Source organism: Paramormyrops kingsleyae, chromosome 18 (assembly GCF_048594095.1).
Source record: "Paramormyrops kingsleyae isolate MSU_618 chromosome 18, PKINGS_0.4, whole genome shotgun sequence".
In the NCBI taxonomy this organism is placed as follows: Eukaryota; Metazoa; Chordata; class Actinopteri; order Osteoglossiformes; family Mormyridae; genus Paramormyrops; species Paramormyrops kingsleyae.
Genome location: NC_132814.1, coordinates 25,432,240 through 25,454,256, shown reverse-complemented (window position 1 = coordinate 25,454,256; position 22,017 = coordinate 25,432,240). Strand labels below are relative to the sequence as shown.

General features: G+C 44.2%; 2 protein-coding genes across 2 annotated transcripts; one reads left to right on the top strand and one right to left on the bottom strand.

The window, feature by feature from the left end:
* The first annotated feature begins 340 nt into the window (after positions 1 to 340).
* On the top strand, positions 341 to 11,811 carry tmco4 (transmembrane and coiled-coil domains 4). The gene is made up of 14 exons (XM_023831293.2): positions 341 to 483; positions 775 to 913; positions 1,116 to 1,290; positions 1,554 to 1,581; positions 1,721 to 1,850; positions 2,262 to 2,359; positions 4,536 to 4,679; positions 4,890 to 5,009; positions 5,398 to 5,562; positions 5,994 to 6,130; positions 6,216 to 6,300; positions 7,020 to 7,137; positions 7,255 to 7,372; positions 8,780 to 11,811. The coding sequence occupies exons 1-14, from the start codon at positions 438 to 440 to the stop codon at positions 9,329 to 9,331; spliced, it is 2,055 nt and encodes a 684-aa protein (XP_023687061.1). The 5' UTR covers positions 341 to 437; the 3' UTR covers positions 9,332 to 11,811.
* On the bottom strand, positions 10,374 to 21,943 carry htr6 (5-hydroxytryptamine (serotonin) receptor 6). Its single transcript, XM_023831294.2, has 3 exons — positions 16,232 to 21,943; positions 14,360 to 14,494; positions 10,374 to 13,374 (listed from the first exon to the last, which is right to left on the bottom strand). Exons 1-3 carry the CDS (start codon positions 17,126 to 17,128, stop codon positions 13,021 to 13,023), a joined length of 1,386 nt encoding a protein of 461 aa, XP_023687062.1. The 5' UTR covers positions 17,129 to 21,943; the 3' UTR covers positions 10,374 to 13,020.
* Between the last annotated feature and the right edge of the window lie 74 nt (positions 21,944 to 22,017).

The window sequence follows — 22,017 nt, the reverse complement described above, 5'->3', positions numbered from 1 at the left end:
TTGTCTCGAAAATCTCACTCCAGCCAGCTGACCAAAGTTGGCAACCCAACTTTAACTACTTATTCAATATCAAAATTTTGGCCAAAAATAAATTTAAATGAAGTGATGATAAGGAAGGAAACTAGTGAAATGATGTGTGAATCAGAAGAAGAATTCGGCAGTACGGCAACTTTCAAAGCACAGTCCGCAAACTTTTGGATTTCACCGTCAACTGTTAGCACCTAAATAAGGTCAGCGGATTCGACTTGTCATAAAAGTTCAGGCATGCGTGGTGCAGAGACTGGTGAGGGATGTTACGTGATTTATGATTCGTCACTGTTACGTTACGTCTATGGGAAGAGGTGGGGCTTGGCTCGGTGCCAGGGAACAGAAGTTGACGTCGGAATTACTACTGTTTCAAATTATAAAAAAATTAATGTCACACTTTCAATCAAAAAATGGACGAAACTGGAAGTATCGACTCGGGTCTAACCGCAGCTTCTGGTATAGTAGATCTTTTTAAGTCGCATGTATATTAATCTAAAGTACTAAATTGATTTAAGTCGATCTATACAAACTTCGGTTGTCAGAAAGTGGTTTACAGAGAATTAATAACTGTTTCCGTTATTTGAGATGACGCTGTGATGTTAGGTTAATGAATGTTTAATATCATTACTTGCCAAGAAAATGAACTGCGTCTGTGGTTGTATTTTTGACTCCCTTTTTAAAAAGAGAATTAAGTTCTGCATTCTAATCCGATACCATCAGAACTTCTTTCTTTAAATGCACATGCAGAGAGCTGTACACAAGATGAAAAAGTCCAACCAGGCTCCGTTGGTGGACTTGGCCAGCAGCTTAGCGAGCCAGCCCGCTTTGCATATGCCGGACTTTGCAGTGTCTCCTTGGGGCAGCTGTTCAAAGGGGCAGAGCACAGGTATAAAACAGTATTTAAGTTTGGGCAGATGTTCTGAGTATTTGTTAGAATCTATTAATTCTGCTTGTCTCATATACTCAAAATACTGAGCACTTGGTTTAGCGCAAGTACTATAAAATGCATTATAATTATGCATTATAAAAGTATTTTAAAGTATGCGCTATTGTGAAAACCACGTGACCCTACATTGAGAAATATGCAGGTGCTTTCGGGATCAGTACTTGGAGGACCTGGTGCAGTGGCTGGGGCTGGATCAGTCAGTGATGCCTGCTATGAGGGCCTTCTTGGCAGGACTGGGGATTGAGGGCGGCGACACCTTCCTTTCCATACTGCATGGGGAGCCACTGTTGAGTGTAGGGGCAACGCCAGTTGTACAGGTGACTGACACCTTCCAGCCAATGATAATGTAACACACACAGTGCCATCCATAATGTCTGCGACAAAGACATATATAGGCAAATATATATATATATATATATATGCCTCTATACTTCACAGTTTCATATTTGTAATCAGACAATTCATGTAGTCAAAGTGCACATTCCCTCTTACTTTAGTTATCTGTAGGACATTGTTAGCAGACTCCTGTGTATTGTGTACCTTCAAGCCACCGAATGACATGTTTCCTTTTGCTTCCCAGGACCTGGTGTCCTTCTCTGTCAAAGACGGTATGTAGATGTTCTGTGTATCGATTCTATGATAATGTTGGCAAGGTCATTTTACATACCCCCCCTGTTCCTTTGCCTCACCCTATTCCTCTGTCCCTCTTTTTCTTTAACCCTTGTCTGGTATTACATCCTCCTCCAGGCCAGTATGATGCACGGGCCCGGGTTCTGATCCGACATGTCAGCTGTTTGCTTCGTGTGCCGCCCCAAAGCTTGGAGGAGTTTGAAGGGACATTGGGAGAAAGGCTGAGGGAAGGAGGAGAGGAAAGCGAGTGAGTGGTGGAGGGATGTGGTGGAGGAATGTTGAACATTGAGCAAAAATTGGAGGTTACATAGGCTATATTGCATGTTGGATGAAGTTGGTGTGTGTGTGTGTGTGTGTGTGTGTGTGTGCTTGGTTTGTATGTGTAAGGGTAGGTGTTGAATATGCTAACTGTCCTGCCTGTGTTTCAATGCTTTCCAACAGGATGACTTGTTACAGTAAGTGTGTTTTTTATGTTTATATTAATATTAAGTGTGCATATTATTTTCTGAATGACTTCCAAAGGCCGGCCGTCTTATGTGTAAAAGTAAATGTTTGCATGAGTGTTCTAGGTATTATGCCAGTATCTTTTTTGCAAAACCAAGGTTAGCCGTACAGTATGTGTTCAAACTCCTCCCCTGTTCTTATCATACTTTTTTAGAGAGGAGTCATTTCGGAGACGCAAAAAAGAAAGAGGGAAAAAGCTGCGTCGCTACCTGCTGATTGGTTTGGCCACCGTGGGAGGGGGCACTGTGATTGGTCAGTATGGGTGTTTTCTGAAGTCTGTGTTTGTCCCAGATGTGTGTACAACTCTGTCAAAATCAGTCATTTCCGATGAAAATTTCCATAGTACATCAACATAGTAAATCAGTGTAAAGTTAGCAAAAGATAGGCAAAACTGTTGCGTAATAAAAATGAATTTAATTGGTGTGTATGTATTAACTGGTCATGGGAGACAGTCCCCCAGAGTACATTCAGAATTTGCCAACCATGATCAACCCACAGCAGAATAAATATCTGTCAGGGTCTCTTAACTGCCCACATTAGTGTTACTGTCAGGCTGCTAATGATGAGAGTTTCTGTCCAAGGCTGCTTAGTTTGAGAAGGAACTGCTGTATCAGAATGGTTTGCCAACTAGATACCATGTAGCCGTGAAAGCCTGGCAGACAGCAGAACACTGGTGCTGTGTTCAGGTTGAACTCGTAACTCCTAAATTCCAAGTTCCTAGTTGGACATTTCAACTGGAACGCCCTCCTAAGTCGGAATTCCGAGTTGCGAAGTCGGACAAAATTGACACACCCAAGATGGCTGCGCCTTTTATCAACAGAGGTTAAAGGTGTAGTTTTATAATGTTTATTAGCATTTATGTCTTATTTGTGGCTCATTAAACCGGTTAAACACACAGTGCTGTGCAACAACTATCTGCGGACGTGTTGCTACAGTGTTTTTATGTGCAGAATTACCACGTAATGTGTTGTTATCTACTAATATTGCTAAAAATGGCTAACAATTAAACAGGCTAGAACTGGGGCCCATTTCAGAAAGCAGGATTTCTTGCTTAACCGGGCAACTTGTCGGATTTAAGGCTAAATGTAAATGAACAAAGGTAAAGTCCATTTAAACTGGGGTAAATTAATGTCAATGACTTATCCAGCTCAGCCAGAAATCTCGCTTTTTGAAATGGGTCCCTGGTATTTGCTGTACTGGAACTCTAACTCATATGTCACGTCATTCCCAGTTCCAAGTTCTGACCTCTGAGGTAAATGAAACACAGCATAAGAATATGGAGAGAAGATTTTGGCAAAAAAAAAATCATTGTGGATATTCACTTGTTGAGGTGTTCTTAGAGTGGCTTGGATTTTGATGAAACAATACTTAGTATGATTACTATATACATGTGCTTAATCGTCCTGAGTAAGGCTATGTGAGAGGGAATATTTTAATGAACAAGCTCATGGCATCAGTGCTGCATTGAGAAACCTTTTAAAACCATTAGTAGACCTGAAGTCTAAGAGTTTGCACCATTGTACAGTCACTGAATGTGTCTCTTGTTTGTCCATATTTGATTACTGTACCGTGTACATTCCCAGTCCAAAGTTTGGACACCCCTACCCATAGAAATGTTTATTTGTACAATTCTCTATATTTTAGAATGACCTTGAAGACATCAAAATGATGAAATAACATATAGAATTATGCCCTAACCAAAACAAAAACAATGTTTGGGGTGGGTAGCTCTGTGGGTTGGGACACAGAAGGTTGCTGGTTCAAATCCCTGGGTGGGCAGAGTGATCGCAACATTGGGCCCTTGAGCAAGGACCTTAACCCCAGTTGCTCCAGGGACTTGCTGTCCCTACTGTCCCCTCTATGCCAGTTCCATGAGGTGGCCTCCTGTGATGCTTCTCCAGCTGTCCTGAAGGAGGTCCCACATATGCTGGGCACTCATTGGCTACTTTTCCTTCACTCTCTGGTCAAACGTCTCCGAAACCACGTTAGGTCACTACGTTAGGTCAGGTGACCAGGTCATGTGATCATGTGACACTATCACTCTCCATTGTAGGCAGGTTGGCATGTCTAACCTTTTCACTGGTACTGCATGTAATTTCCACAGAGTTCTATTAGGATGATTATTATCCAAGCTCCTTACTGGTGTGAGCTTTACTTACTGAGCTCCTAATCGGTACTGGAATGTGTGTGGAGGTGTATCGTGTATGTGGAGGTGTATCGTGTACGTGGAGGTGTATCGTCTACGTGGAGGTGTATCGTGTACGTGGAGGTGTATCGTCTACGTGGAGGTGTATCGAGTACGTGGAGGTGTATCGAGTACGTGGAGGTGTATCGTGTACGTGGAGGTGTATCGTGTACGTGGAGGTGTATCGTGTACGTGGAGGTGTATCGAGTGTGTGTGCATTCCCTTCTGCTCTCTGGTTCACAGGTGTGACGGGAGGTCTGGCTGCTCCCCTGGTAGCTGCGGGAGTGGGGGCCGTGATTGGAGCAGGGGGTGCTGCAGCTCTGGGATCAGCTGCCGGCATCGCTATCATGGCCTCCCTGTTTGGAGCAGCGGGGGCAGGATTAACTGGTGGGTTTTACAGGCACAGGCGGGTTAATGAGCTGGCCAATAGCAAACGAGGTGTAGGAATGAATCGTTCCCACAATGTTCTGTGGTGCTGTTCTTCATATATTTCACACTCCTCTCAGGCACATCTTTTTTCTTCCTAATTGTAATCTTAATGAGTAATGATTTAAATCAGTTTAGTGATAGTCTTCCCCCGCTGTCGTCCTCGTTTAGGCTATAAGATGAAGAAAAGAGTGGGGGCCATTGAGGAGTTTGAATTTCTGCCCCTGAGCTCCGGGAAGCACCTCCACCTTACCCTGGCTGTGACGGGCTGGCTGTGCAGCGGAAAATACAGTTGGTCATAGCAACACACCCAGCAAAAAGAAAAAGAAAACAAGCAAATGACACACAAAAAAAAGTACTCATATACACTGACTGACACACAGTTGCATCATAATGGCCAGTTGGACTAATTATCTATCTGTACTGCTCACGCTGTTTGAAAGATGTTGCTCCTCTAGGTGGGGCCTACTGTTAAAGAGACAGCAGGCCTCCCAGGCTGGCAGGGTCTCTGTTTCTGCTACTAATTACAGAAAAAACATTCAAACATTCAAACACACAAGTAAATCCCCTTGATTAAAGGGAGGCACTGATGAACATGCAAGAGCATCACATGGGAGGTCAGATGGGCTGTTTACAGTTTCTCCTGAATGTGACTTTGCTAACCCTTCTTCCCGCCAAGGCTCTTTCCAGGCCCCGTGGTGTAGCCTGGGCTCCTGTGGGGAGCAGTACTGCCTTGTGTGGGAGTCCCGCTACCTGAGGGACCTCGGTTCTGCCTTGGACTCCCTGCTGGATGGTGTCTTTAGCATGGTGGCCCAGGAAGCTCTGAAGTACACCGTGCTTTCAGGTAGGGAAGACTGTACGCAAGCTGTCATGGCGTCACTTAATAACCATTAGAGGTACTGGCGGTCCCCACGTTACAAACCAGATCTGCTTCCTAAGTCTTTCTTTAAGACGAACTTGTAAGTCGGAAAAATAATACAGTACATAATAATAAATATACAGTAATAATAAAATGTATGGTTCCTCAAGCCGTGCAATGTTTTCACGAGTAACAAAGTACTGCATGTGTTCGTTATTACGAACCATTGTATTTCACATTAATTTTTAATATGAGGCTTCATGGCAGTATGTTCATAAGTAAGTTGGACATTCTTAACCCGATGACTGTATTAGCAAGTATAGAAGTACCTATTTTTTATTGGTTCTGAGTATGCTTTCATCACTGATGTTTCATGGTGCCGACTGGGGCGTGATCCTCTGACTGTGATTGGCCAGGCATCGTGACGGCGCTCACATGGCCTGCCTCCCTCCTGGCGGTGGCCAGTGTGATTGACAACCCGTGGGGGGTGTGTCTGAGCCGCTCGGCCGAGGTCGGTAAGCAGCTAGCCCAAGTCCTCCGGAGCAGGCAGCAGGTGCGTCGATCCACTCCAGCGGGCCCCAGGGAGAGAGCTGACTGTCCGACTGCTCCCTCACGTTCTTATGTGTGCTGATGTCCAGGGCAAGCGTCCAGTCAGCCTGATAGGCTTCAGTTTGGGAGCAAGAGTCATCTATTTCTGTCTTCAGGAGCTGGCAAACGACAAAGGTATGGACAAATACATATGTAAATTTACACCTGTACTGAAAATAAATGGCAGATGTATGTGAAGCACATTCAAACCACAACAACCAGGACTGAACAGATGGTAAGACATTTGAAAAATGCCTTGGAATGGTACTTTCATGTGGAGCAGGGGTGGGGATTGTCTGCCCCCAGGCCTTACGCGGCCTGCAGGGCAGTTTGAGTGCCCCACGAGGCATTTCATAAATACAAAAAGCAACTGAAAAATATAATAATGACAACGATTCAAAAACTCTAGTTATGTACCATCCAGGGGACACTCTGGATGGGATGCCAGTCCATCACAGGGCACAGGGCAGGGGACACCCTGGATGGGATGCCAGTCCATCACAGGGCACAGGGCAGGGGACACCCTGGATGGGATGCCAGTCCATCACAGGGCACAGGGCAGGGGACACCCTGGACGGGATGCCAGTCCATCACAGTGCATAGTCACACATAGTCAATTCTAGAAAATATGCAACTACAGACACCGAACCACAGATCTATAACCCTGGGTGTGTAAGAGTGCAGTGGTAACCTATGAGCCTCTTTGCCTAATATATTGAACAGGAAAATTCATCTCAAAATTTCAGAGCACCTTTGGAAGCTGATCATGTTATCTTACAATGAAAGTTGTTCTTTTAAAAATGCAGACAGGTCCTTAGTACGCACGCAGGTTTTAGGTCTGTTATTTTTCACAGGTTGTGAGGGCATCGTGGAGGATGTCGTCCTCTTGGGGGCGCCAGTGGACGGCTCAGCCAAGCAGTGGAAAAGGATTTCCAGTGTGGTCGCGGGAAGGATTGTTAATGGATACTGCAGGTGTGGGGAAGTTATAGGTGCAGAAATGGGAATTTTACTATGTGGACAATTGCAGCCTTAAGTGCAGAGGGATATGCATGGCACTGCTACAGTGTGATTTGTCATTGTGCTTCATAGAGGGGACTGGCTCCTTGGGTTCCTTTACCGTGGTTCGTCCGTCCAGCTGACTGTTGCAGGGCTTCAGCCAATCAGTTTGGATGATCCTCATATGGTTAATGTGGACTTGTCATCTGTGGTGAGTAGGGCGGTCTCAATCTCTTAAACTATAAGAAAAGCCGTCCATGTTGGCTTTATGTTTCATTAATATTTATCAATTTTTTTAAAATTAGGGTTAATACTAATAATAATAATGATAATGATTGATTCACCTTAATGGAAATTGGGTTGTTTTCGCATATCCCATCTTAAATCCACACACGGAGATATAGACACAGGTGAGAGCAAGTTGTTGGGTCAGAATCACTGGAGCGATTGGGGTTAAGGGCACGAGTCCAGCAGTGACATCACTCTGCCAGCCAGATGATTTGAATCAGCCACCTCCCAATTACAATTATTACATTGTAATAAATTGTAATAAAAAAGAGGTTAGATTTATTTTGCGTTTTTACATTGCTTATAGTGAAGGGCTGTACGATGTATCATTTTAACGTCATCATCGTGATGTGTGCATACCGAACATCACATTTGTCGGAACTGTCGATACGGCAACACCACCAACTTATTGGACATAGTCTATTGGTAGATAATTAATTCTATTTGGCTGTAGTTTATTTTGGATAATTATATTACTCACTGAAATTTCACATATGGTGATGTGATATGGCGATGTGATACCATGCAGTCCCACTGTAGTGTGTGATCAGGAAGGTCTCCTCAGTGACTTAATGGCACCTCATGGGGTGTTCACCCTTCCTCCTGACCTGTGGCACCCGAGAGGCTCACAGCAACACGGTTATGCTGTTCGTAACGTCACACGTACATCTTTTCGTTTGCTGATTAGTCACGTTTATATGCCGTCACACACACCACTGCTTTTAACCTTTTACCAGTTTAATGGTACATCCACTTAAAAAATGGCTCCCATCTTGAGAAGTGCTTTACAGAGTGCTGAGCTGCTGTTCGTACCCGCGCCGCCATATTACCCATGGACACTTTATCTTCATTGTTATTATCTCTTCCTTTTTTTCTGTGTGCCCCTTTGCTTCGGCCAGCTTCTGGTGTTCTGTCCCTTTTCTACCAGTGCGATACCAATATGACCAGTACAATATGAACATCATCTGTGGAATGACAGTAGTTTGGTAGTCTAACTAAAGTATGAGTGATAAGTACTGAATAGCCTTGATTAACATTTCTTTTGAATTTGAGTCATATATTTATGTTCTGAAAAATGTTTCTGAGAATTCACGATTACAACATTGCATGTAGATGGTCTCAGCCTTGTTCCTCCAGTTTTAGTAGAAAGAACAGCTAACCATACAAATTATACAAATTGCACTTGTGAGTAGTATTGACTGTACTGAGAAGTTTTCCATTAAACTTTTGTAACTTTATAACTAACTTAAGTGTAAACTTTTGTTTGCCTGCCAGCTCTTTATGTGAGTGGTTTTTAATATATATTTATAATAAAATTCTTCCTTTTCAGATAAATGGCCATCTGGATTACATGCGTCAGATGGAGACTATTCTTGTTGCAGTAGGAGTTCCTACTCGTGAGAGGGCAGGAGACATGAACTGCCAGTCTTACCCAAGAAATACTGCAGAAGAGGGCTTTGCTGAATGCCAGTCAGACAAAGAAGATGGAGATTCCAGAAAGGAAGAGGTGAGGTCAGCTGAAGAGGAAGGTGGACCAGTCCTTGATGGAAAAGAGAGACCTACCTTGAATGGTGTTTCTGTATCCAACCTTGCAAAAGATTGCAAAGGCAGTCAGGGAGAACATGATAAAGGAGAAAAAGAAGATTCTGATGGTTGGGATTTCCCAGATATCTCTGATTTGTTGGATTCTTTAAATGAGGCAGACGTGTCGATCCCACAGTGCCCTTTGGACAAAGTGCCAGAAAGCCCTAAGCAGAGAGCTGACGGTGGAGACAGTCTTGATACTTTGAGGCATCATTACGGAGAAGAAGCAGAGACCAGTGACTTCAGTCCTGAGTTCCCTCATTTGCCCAGGGATTCTGATCATACTTACAGGGACTGAGTTTTAGGGTGTTTTCACACCTATAGTTTGGTTTCTCTGGTCCAAATCAGTTGATGACTTTGTAAACTTGCAGCACTTCCCCTTTAATTCGGTTTGCTTTCACACAGAGAAAAATCCAAGTGAAGCAACAATGCAATGCTACAAACCATGTGAGAATGTTCATTCTGCTTATTGGTCAGATGTGTCTGGCGAGAGCAAGAAAGTAAATACAGGAAGAAGGTCCTGTGTCCTGGGCTGTGCAGTAAATACAGGAAGAAGGTCCTGTGTCCTGGGCTGTGCAGTAAATACAGGAAGAAGGTCCTGTGTCCTGGGCTGTGCAGTTGAACATCTCTCAATTTCATGTATTGTTGCCTGAGTTTTTCATTTTACTTTCACACAGCACTGTTCATTCAACCAGTCAAATCCTCTCTCCTTCAGCTATTGACAGAACATTATGAAAACTTCAGAGTTTTTATGAGATGTTTTTAGGAACTGACAGACGTAGTCATCTGTTCAGATTTCAAGAAGGCAGCATACCTCGCTGTTAGACTAAGTAAGACCTCGGTTCATTTCTCCTTCTCTGCTTGCTACTGCTACTTGTTTGCATGCTCTGCCTCATCCCAGAATGCAAAGCACACCTGGCTGTGGGAGCCGTTTAGCTCAAACTTATGGCGTGAACCTGAAAGTTGGGTCGAATCAAGGTCTGATCATGTCTGCACCAAAAACGAACTGTTCCAGAATTCTTTAGGGACCGAACTGAGACCATCTCCTCTCAAGGGTCTCGGTTGTTTTGGTCCACACCCGAGTACGATTACTGTGTTCACACCTGCCCAAATAATCACACCAAGGGGGAGATCAGAGTCCATCTTAACTGGACTAAAAATGCCGGTATGTAAACACCCTTAAAGCATGCCCTGTTGGACTTTGGGCCAGCTAGGCACTGGGCCAATCTAGGGATGTTGCGATACCAGAAATTGAGTAGTCATTACCAATTCGAGTGAAATTCCATGATTTTTGATACCCAATTCTATACCACGGTAAAAAAACAAAACTACAAATCCCATGTACTTCAACATGCACACTTTTATTAAAAATATTTGAACATTACATGCCACTGCTGTTGTTTTATTTTTTTGTAGCCTTCAAGTAATAAAAAGACACAACTATTAACATTAGGCTACAAAAAAGAATGGTGGCATGTAGCCCTCAAGTATTTAAACTATACAGTGCTTAAAATACAAACCGCAATCGTGTCATCAGTTGCAAGGAGCTTAAAAATACAATGTAGACCAGTAAAGACACCACCAGAGGAGTCTCCCGGCTAAGCAGAAAATTTTAATAACAAAACAAACCACAAAATCATTTAAGGCAGCGCAAAAACTGTACAGTAAAAGTGTTTTTTTTTTTTTTTTTTTTCGCTTTTACAAATTGATTTACAGTATGATGTTAACATTTTGTGTCTGTCGGGATTTAAGCCTGCCCATGTTTATTAATGTAGTACATGTGATTCAAGAGTAATAAGCATTTTATTTCAGGCATGTCATTATATATACATGTATGTTTCTTAATGGAGGGAGATTCTTCAGAGGGGAACTAGAGCACTTGTAGGTGTATATGCTGCTCCTGTCAGGCCCAGAAGGATTGCATCCCTGATATCTGTGTTATTGTGCAAAAACGGGTAACATTGTGTTTTCAGAATTTTTGACATCGACTTGGTACTGATCGGCTCACTTGACATCCCTAATTCAATTACAATTCAATGGCACCCCAGTAGGAGACCGTAGCATCTCCATTGGATACAGAGAGACATTGTGCTTGTGCTGTCATACTTTCACCACATGAGGGCAGCAAAACGGCAGCTGAAACTCAGGTGTAGCAACAAACCACAACATTCAGCTGATTCTACTGCCTTTTTCATTTTCGTGGTTCGAGTTGTGAGTGTACTTCACTGCATTTTTTCAGTCAGTTCACTGGATTTAAAGCTCTTGTTTTTTTTTTGCCTAACCTCATGTCGCAGTAAAATGAAAAGCCCTATATGGTTAATATTTACTGTATATCGATGTAGGAGGACTCCGGTTTCCCCCCCACAGTCCAAGGACATGCTGAGGCTAATTGGAGTTACTAAACTGCCCATAGGTGTGCATGTGTGAGTGAACGGTGCGTGTGAGTGTGCCCTGCGATGGGCTGGCCCCCCGTCCTGGGGTATTCCCCGCCTCGTGCCCGTAGCTTCCGGGATGGGCTCCGGACCCCCCCGCGACCCAGAAGGATAAGTGGTTTGGAAAATGGATGGATGAAGTAGGAGGAACAATTATCCAGCTGCTGGCAAATTTTTTGTTCACTTCCCCAGATGTGTATTCCATGTTGGGTACAGACGTCAGTGTTAACCATGTTAAAAACGCTTTTAAAGCCAAGCTTGGTTTCTTTTGTTTATTGCGTTTATGGACGGAATCATTAATTCTAACAGGGATTCCACGATTGATTAAATTTCAAATGTTCTATTACCTACTGCTGACATGAGTGGTCCTTGGTCTGATCCATGTTAGCATTGTTCAGAGCTGCCCCCCCCATGAATTTGAGAAAATGGTAGGGCCCTGAATCTGTGATGTTTGTTCCTTTGTCACCGCCCCCTCACTGGCTTGCCTAGAATGGGTGAAGGTGAGAAATTCTGAGACAAATTTTCTGTCATCTGTCTCACGCACCTCCCTCCCCAGACAGCTACTGCATTTACTTATTTTATCATTTCAGTTGTTTCCTGTAAATCTCTCACACACACATTTGCCTTTCCTAACATGAACTGTTCTCCCTTTGCAAAAATTCCATGTATAGTGGAAGTGAGGCCAGTATAACAGGGACCAGTGTGAGGTAGTGTCACTTATTCTTTAAATGACGTGTCTGTCATTTACTTAAACACACAGATGAGATAATACATTTCATATATATACATCCTCAAAAAGCTTAGCAGTACTATGCAAATCAAGATAAAATAGACCTACATTAATATGTTTAAATAGATGTTGAATGTGAAATTCAATACATAAAATGATACAAGTATTTTGTGTAGCAGTTATTACTTTCTGTAAAGCAGGTTTTCATTAGAAGTCAGGCTTCTCTGTGGTACAGATGTCCATTAATAGTTACACTTTCTTAAATCAAGGATATAATGTGTTGTATGCAACACAAACTCATCCATAATAATTTATGCTATGGTCTGTAAATGGTATCTTTTAATAACACTTGCATCTGATCCAGAACGAGAGCCCTTCATCAGCAACACAGTTCCCAATAAACCAGGACATTGCCAAGACAAAACAAGACAGACAAAACAACATGAATCATTTACTTGTTTTCTGTATGCATTGGAGGTGCTTCTATGTAGTGGAGGATAAAAGAAAATGGTTTAAAAACATAATTGATTTATGAATAATTTGCCATTCCAGGAGCAGTCACGGTCATTCCAGTGGTGTCGTCAAAATAAGCCCTATTCTCCCCCTCTGATTTTCTATGCCAGTGTTTCCCAACCAAGTCCTCAGGAACCCTCAGAGTGTCCAGCTTCCTGCTCCTTCCCAGTTCCCTGTCAGACGGTCCACATTTTTGGTAGGGAGCTGGGAAGGAGCAAAAACATGGACTGTCTGTAGTCCCCGATGACCAGTTTGGGAAGCACTGCTCCATGTAATCCATCTGTTCCTTTCATAGTTTTTCCCCACACTCCTTCAGTCCAGCGTATCCACCTGATTAGGCAAGAGTAATGGCAGCTGGTTCTGAGCATGCTCTGCATCGACCAGGTTGACGGCATCCGTAGCTGTAGCAGGGGGCTGAGGGGCGTCTGAAGTCAGAGATGGGGGCTCCGTGGGGAGCTGGGGTTCCCCCGAGTTGCGCAAAGAGAGGGAGAGGGGTGGTGAGGGTCGGCGGGGGGGCTGGGAGGAGCAGCAAGGCAGCAGGTGGGCCAGCGCACGCTTGAAGTCTCGCATGAAGAGTGGGTAGATGATAGGATTCATGGTGCTGTTACAGTAACCCAACCATGTGAGGGCGTCGAAGAGCGCATGAGGCACACACTCACAAACTGCCTGGAGAGTAAAGAAGAAGATGGTCAGGAGAACAGAGAACATAGTCCCTGGGTACTGATATAGTCCAATATCTGTAACAAGGAAACACTGATACACTGACATGGGGATGTGGACAGATACAGTGGCACACTAAGACCAGACCCACTGATATGGCAGGAGTAACAAAAATAAAGCCGCACTGACATGACATACAGACAAAGACTGTGACAGAGTGGAGTAGGAATACAGCAGAGAGCCGCCCGGTTAAGATGAGTAAACATGAGAAGGGAGAGGATGTGCCGTTCACACTCCTCTGATGGGGAGGCAGAGTCACAAGTGGCAGTAGGGGGAGGGTTTTCTGCAAGGCCCCCGCTGGAGAGGGGACAGGGACACAGATGGAGAGAACGGTGCCTGGAGTACAGAGAGAGGAACCATCACTGGTAATTACTGACTTACACAGAGACCTTTCATCTGGACTTCTGCAGTACACTCCAGCCGTCGCTGATGGAGGGTTTGTCAATAATTGTTTTTGATTTTATTATTATTCCTTTTCATTTTTTTGAGAGCTGGAGAAGAGCTCCACTATAACGCCACAAGGATCAGTGATTATCATCAGATGCGGAGTTAGTGAAGGACAGTGTATGATCATTTTGGCAAGGGGGATAACCCCCCCCCCTCTTTTTAACAAATTCAAAGTGAGGACATACATCGAAATTCACTCAGAGGTGGATAGTTCAGGTCCAGAAAGGAAAAATCCAGATCAAGATGTTGTTTCAACCAAACAGCTGAGTTCAAAGAGTCACATTGACAGAGTTACTTCTTGGTTGAAACAAATTCATGGTCTGGATCTTTCCTTTCTGGACCTGAACTACCCACCATCGAATTCACTACTATACTAACAATATGGCCTGTTCTACATCACCACAGGAAAGGGGGAAACACACACTAATATATGCCATGTTGATAAACTACCCAGTCCTGCCAGACTGGCAATGCGCACACTGACCTGTGCCATGTTGGTGATGAAGAAGGGCAGCCAGGTGCTGAAGAAGAGCCCCAGCAGGACCCCCAGGGTGAGGCTGGCCTTCAGCGCGCGACGGCCCTGCCGGTGAGCCAACCTGCGCTCCTGACTCACTGAAGACTGGAAGGAGAGCAGAGCGAGGGAGGGAGGCAGCTAGTCAATCTCTCATCCTGTTCTCCTCTCTTTAAATCCTTTTCATACATAACCTGCACTCCTCACTCTCTGCTTCACAAACTGCCCTCTACCTTTGTTGCTGTCCTCTTCTCTTCTTTTTTCTGTAGCCAGGATCGCAAATATTTTTTACCTCTTCAGCAGACATCAGGTGTTTTTCATCTTTTTAATCTAAAAATGTCCTGCACTCCCAGTTCATGTCGATTTTATCTGCCTTTATGAAATGAAGGCCAGCTGTTCAAACGCTCTGGCCGTCTGCAAGGTGCTTTGCCGTGACACCGCTTAGACTGAAGGGTATTATGTGGACAAGGACAGACGCTGGATGGGAGGCATGAGTATGAAGCTATTAGCCTTGTTACATCAACTCTTAAAAGAACACTACTCTCTCATCTCCACCTCTGACAAACCTTTACAGTTTCAGCGTCAGTCACATTTTTTCTTTTCTCAGATTCCTCTTTGAAAAAGACTGATTGGAAGTTTCTGCTTTTTAATAACCCATGTCCTTCTGTACGTCTACACAAAGCGCCATCCCAGAGTAAAGCCACAGTATGCTTGCAATCGCTGTACCACTTTAACAATCATACATTTTAATTTCGAGTGACATGGGGAGAAAGCTGTGAGTGCAAAAGCAAAAAACAGAATAGAATGAAACATAACATTTTCCAAAAGGCATGGACTAATTTTGCACAGGGGAACTTGTAAGGCTCAGGCAGGAGGTGTGAAGACTGCAAACGTGGTGGCTTCACGTGGCTATTTCAGCGCGATTCAGTTTGTATCATCACTACACTGTGGATTAGTCCTGAACCACAGTAGGGGGTAGTGAGTTATTTTCTGTATGTTCTCCAAATATCAGTGAATTAATGCTGTACAAGAATAAAACTACTCAAACAGGTTTAAATGTGAGGAGAATGTTTCTGCTGTTTTCATGTCTATAGTCTACTATTTCTTTCGTCTTTCAGCACACCAATTCAGAAACGTGAATTATCAATGTATCAAAACATTTCTTGGAGTAAATATATGGTAAATCTTTTTTCACACAATGAGACTCGTTTACAAACATAAATAAATGATAAAACAGCTTTTGCATATAAGATCTGTGCATTGATTCACATTTATCTTACACAGTGAATTCATACACTGTTTTGTTTCATTTCATTTAGTGAACTGGTAACTAACATCCTTCAGCTAGCAAATGGTAAAATGTATTTATTTGTCTGTAGACCTGTCCTTCATTAATTCCCATTTCCCTACATTACATACACAGGCTGAACACCAGGAAAAATACTTCCAGTTTAAAATGAAAGTGTACGGTCGCATAATATCATTTTCACTCTTCTAGTGATTACTGTGCTTTTATAGTTTTATGGCTTATATAAAATACTACTTACCCTTGTTGACTCATTTACCACAATTCTACGTTTACAAAGATCAGCTCCTATAGATGCATCACTGCCTAAGCTCATTTAAATGTCAGACATTAACACCATTTCCTTTCAACCACAGTAATGCACAGAAATAGATTGGCAGTACTTACTGAGGAATCCCTAAAGGAATTCCCATTCTATTACAGCATCCGCTAATCCGAGCGACTAGTCGAGCAACACTAGCCATCTCCTAAACTTTACGTATGTATACTGCTGGATATTTGACCGGTTAGATTAAGATCTAACCTCCCATCTAACCTACCTGTGCCAGGCGAGCCGCAGGGACCTCCTGGTGGCTGCAGTAGTCTCCATCCACGGGGGCATGTGCAGGCGAGGCTGGGCGGGATGCCCCCCCGGGGGAATGGTGTAGGTGGTGGGGGTGTGTCAGGGCGGCCACGCGCCGGGCCTGGCGCCTCGCGGCCAGCAGGATGCGGCAGTAGGTGAAGCAAATGGCCGCCGAGGGCAGGAAGAAGGTGAGGCAGGATGCCACCAGCGCGAAGGGCAGACTGACGCGGAGGCGGCACTGGGCGGGCGTGGTGCTGGAGCTCCAGGGGGTGAGACCCAGGCGCAGGACACCCAGCTCCGGCAGGGCGGCACGGCCCAGGCTGTGCCAGCCCATCTCGATCGGCAGGAAGGAGGTGAGCGCGGCCAGCGCCCAGGCCCCGGCCAGCAGCAGCAGGGCGCGCAGCGGTGTCATGCGCTGCTTGTAGCGCAGCGGCGAGATGATGAGCAGGTAGCGGTCCAGGCTGATCAGGCACAAGTTGAGGATGGAGGCGCTGCAGCACATGATGTCGAAGCAGAGCCACACGGGGCAGAAGGGCGGCCAGAGCATCCAGGCACCACTCAGCGCATTCAGCGCCGCCGGGGGCATCACCACCAGCGCCACCATGAGGTCAGACAGGAACAGTGACACCAGGAAGCAGTTGGAGGTGCAGCGGAGCGTGCGGTGAGCCAGCACCAGCCCGATGAGCAGCACGTTGCCGCACGCCGTCACTGCGATGATGACAAGCAGCACAGCAGCCAGCAGCCACACCCCACTGCCACTGAGGTCCCACACTGCATCGGCCCCCGCGTAAGCGAAGCTGCTGTTCTGATTCCCGCCTCCAGTGGGCTTCGTAACTGCCGCCACAGCCCCTTTGGGGAAGCTGGGCTCAGCCATCTTCAGATAGTCCGTTAACTCCGGGTCTGGAGGGTAATGGTTGAAGGGCCAATAGGAAGGGCTCTCCTGTCAGAGGGGAGGAAGCGGACCAGAGGGGATGCGAGGAGTTTCTCTCGCCGCTCCGCACACAAACTCAAGCGCTCATCCGCCAGCAGAGCTCAGCTCCTAGGTGCCAATCGCTCAGCGTCCTGCATGCCAGCTCGCTGCCGCCTTCTCCTGTCGCTCCATCGGGCTCCTCTCCTGTTCGCCACGACGCCGGCGTGCTTGTCTGCGCGTCTCGCAGCTGTGCGTGTGTCACAATGACACACGGCGCAAAAGGGCAGCACAGAGAGGACTTACCGCGCGCGCGTTTGCGGCCGCATACGTGCACCTGCCCGGCAGCATGTCTGCTGCGGCGAGTGTGTGAGGGTGTGCATATAGAGAGCGGAAAATTGAATCAGGACCAAGGGCGAGAAAGAGAGGGAGCGAGAAGGTTGGAAGGAACAAAGATAAAACGTTTCCAATTGTGTGTAATATCTGCTGTGTTTGGAGGAGCGCGCGTGTGTGCGAGAGTGAGCGTGTGTGCGAGAACATCTTTAAGTGGGCCAGCCCCCGACGCTGAAGTATTTGTGTGAGTGCATGAGATGCTGTGGCCACGAGCACCTCCTCCCGCGCCCGGCCTAATCCCCACGTCCAGCACTCCAGCGCTGCCAGCACGTGTCTGCGCATTAAAATGTCGAAGACGCTGCCAGTCTGGGTTCTCAGGTGTATGAGGGTGGGGGGTGGGCAGATGGAACTGGGTCGCAAGGCGAGCGAAGCTGGAGACCCAGCCTCAGGCCACATTCGCCCCGCCGTAGCAGCTCCTAAGAACATTTGTTTTGAGTTTAAGTCAGGGATGATGAGCCCGTCCTTACAAGGACAAACGTGACTGCGGTTAAAAAGCTGTGTACACTATGTTTTAAATACCGTGTCCGTGGTAAAAATTGAGTTCTGATCACAATGTCGTCAAAATTTGCCGTGATGTTGATGCCTGCTATAGTTCTTTATGAGACTGTTGTAGAACAAGCTACATCAAGCCAGAGCTCCACAATAAACAGAGGGCAGACTACTGTGCTTTTACCGTAAAGGTTACACAAAAGATTACTAGTTCTGTAACCTACAGTCCAACTGCACTGCATGACTGATCTGGCAGTTACTTGCGATCCAGTAACATTTATATAGACCATATTTTTCCCTGGTAAAAAACACTACATTTTTAGATTATGAAATGCAGTTTTTATTGTAAAACTGGTTATAAAACGGCCAAAAAACATAAAAAAAGGTAAGAGTTAAATTTTTACTGTACTATGGAGTGAAGAGTGATTAAGAAAATAGGGATCTGGTGGTTTTAGATTCCTTCACTGAGGTTCTGTGAATGATTGGCTGAGAAATGAATCCTTCACAGAATTTGCCTATGCATACTTTGCTGATTAATAGAATGATTTTCCAACTGGAGGGTGACATCGTGCCTCAGCAGTTAGCACTGACGCTTAGCACCTCCTGCTGCCCCTTTGTATATGGAATCTGCATTTTCTTCTCCTGCAGCATGAAGATATACCGTTAAGCTAATTAGCATCTCTGATTTGGCACTGTGAATGAATGGTATCCTGTATGTGCTGGAATTCAGATGTAATTTACTAATCCTACTTTTATATATATATATTCTGAATAGGAAAGATATGTTTAGAGGACTGAAATAAATTATCTATCATTTGTTTTAACTGATTTTTACTGTGTGGCACATTGCAAATATGTGTTACAAATATACAAATATATAAGAACAACAACAACAATAAATAATAATAATAATAATGTTGTTGTTGCTGAATTCGGAAGCCACAACACGGCAATCTCCTGGAAAACATGGCCAGTAATGGGAGGTTATTGACATAATACGAAAGGAACGGAAAGAGGGAGCAGAAAGCAAAAGAATATATTTAATTTCTATTCATTTTGAGGAGACTTCCATACTGGATTGCATTTAATATTCTCAGAGAGAAGGCTTCCAGAAGTGGGAAACCAGGTCCCACTTTGCAAAATGTTGGAACTATTGGTGTTCAGAGGCGTGAAACACGTCTCTCTCCCACACCTACCCTTCGGACCATCACGATGCAATATTGCGCACTGAGTGAATTTGATTTTGCTGCCACCTTGTGAGCATCTGAGTGTATGACAGGTTCTCCATCAAGCCTCAGGAGAACCACAGATATAAAAGGAAGGCAGTAGAAAGAAGTATGCAGGTTACTTCCCACTCTGTTTGCTTGTAAATTTGAGAAACTATTTATGCACCATAACCACACAATGATCAATAGTTGAATTTGGTCTTCTTGTTAATACAGCCATTTCATACTGTGAGCGGTATTGTTTTGATAAGAAAAGGGCTGTTTCACACAATTGATCCTTTTAACATAATATTTGACAGCTCTTTCCCAGCCTTTGCAGGCATGTTATAAAGGTCAAGATCTGGAACAATTGCTCCAAAATTGAAGCAACACTTAGTGACAGAAAAGGGAAGGATGATTCAGATAAGATGCTTAACCTTGTGAACAGGATAAACTCCATTTGTTATTATTACTCTGTTAACTCTATTTGATCTTTAATGGATATTATCCATTTCACAAAACATTATATGGATGAAAATCTATACCTGAGAGACCCAAAATCATCCCACAATTGTAGCTGCAGCAACAGATGGCAACAAAGGCCCAAAACTGAGGCTGCAGGCTACCATCTTGTGAACAAAGCCATCTGCCATCTGAATGCATTCTGTGGATCATTTTGCAAACTTCTCAGGAACATTGTGCAGGTCAGCGATTCTCAAAATGTGGGATGAGGTGATTCTCGGGATATTATAAAATAAAGTTTGTATTTTTTTCTTCATTGCCAGCCCCCCCACTTCATAAATTTTATTGGTATCAGTCCAGTAGCCCGTCGCCGAAATTTATCATGTTACTAAGCCCTAGTTAAAGGCAGTGGTGGTATATGAAAAAACAGGCACAGATCTGGTTTCATTAACACAAGTCAAACTAAGTGTTCCAGGGTCAGCAGATAAATAGCCTGACCCTGCATTTGCTTTACTTAACTGTATATAATCTGTATGTGTGTGGGGGGTCATATCAGTTCCTGCAATTGGAAGGTGCCGGTTCAAGCCCGACTTCAGCAGAACAGTCACATGTCCATGGACCCTGGAGCAAGGCCCATAACCCCCAGGTCCATGGACACTGCTGCAGGTGGCTGCCCTTCACTGCCAAGCTCACTCACATCCATGTGTCTCTGTGTCACGAAAAGCAAAATGGGCAAGGTGTATTATTATTCATTGTGAGGAACATATGTCCCCACAGTATGATAACATTATTTTGATGTTGTGGGGATATTGTTTTGGTCCCCACAAGGGGAAACTTAATTTTATAAAAATCTATGAATACAATTAAAAAACTAAAAATGCCAAAAGTCTTGTATTGTGTTTGGTTATTTATGGTTAAGGTTCTCATAGTTGGGAATAGGGTTATGCCCATTGAAATGAATGGAGAGCCTCCACAATGACAGACACCAAATGCGTGTGTGATATTTCTGAAAAGGAGAGCGATTAGTGATGTTCAACCATTCATGAGAGAGAATTCAGCCATCAGGCAAGATACACTAACTGGAGCTTGTGTGTGTACAGTCAAAAACTATCTGGCCAGCAGTATTTGATATGTATGTGTCTGTATGACATTACATGGTAGTTACTTAGTTAAACCTAAGTTATATTGTTTTATTGTTGTAAAGCACTTTGATCAATCACTGGTTGTTTTTAATAGTGCTATATAAATACAATTACTTTAACCCTGAAGTGGCCATGGACAGTTTTTTCTTTTCTATTGTGTGCAGTGTACTAAATTGTCCACAGAATTTAGTTTAATGTGCCTATGAAATACTGAATTGAGCTCACAGAATATAAATAAACTGTGCCTGCAAAGCAAGAAACTGGAGTATTGGGTCTGCAGTCAAGCCATCTGCACTTAGTGAGACATACACCTTGCTAGTACCGGGTTGGGCCCCCTTTTGCCTTAATGCTTTGTGGCAGATTCAAAAAGGTGCTTTAAACATTTGACAGAGACTTTGGCCCATGTTGACATGATAGTGTCATACAGTTGCTGCGAATTTTTCAGCCATTAGACGCTGGGTACTCCATGGTCATAAAGGGATGGACATGGCCAGCAACAATACTCAGCTAGGCTGTGGCAATCGAAAAAATGCTCAATTGGTACTAAGGGGGGCAAAGTTTGCCAAGAAAATACCACCCACACCCAGAACAGAGCTGTGGTGACTCACACTTCCCAGGAATGGCTTTCCTTCTGATATCTGTAACTCCCCGTCTCTCCCAGTCTACAAATCTCACCTTAAAACCTTCTGGTTCTCCCAAAGTTTCTAGTTCCCACCAATCTGCTTTTTTCCCCTGTTCATTTTGCTTTATCCGTATATGACTCGTATTCTGCATTACTTTATCAGTCATCACTTTGCACGCATTGTAAATATTGGTGCCCTGTTTTGCATTATTGAATATTGTTAGCATCTCTGGGTTTTGAAAAGTGCTGTATAAGTACAATTCATCATCATTATTACTACTATTGTTATAAATAATTATTAATAATGATAAACTAACAAATCAATAAAGTCAAATATAAGTATCGATAGCCGTTAGTTGCCACCATGACTGTTGCCCTCGTATGCTTTCAATACCTAGAATGCTCCTAATGATGGAGATGGGACTACAATTTCTAATTACAGGCTTGTTAAATTCTGACAGTCTCACTAATCTGGCTCTGCCTTGTGGGATGAAATCAATCCAAAACTTGGGATAGCATCCTTATTTCATACACCAGGGAAGG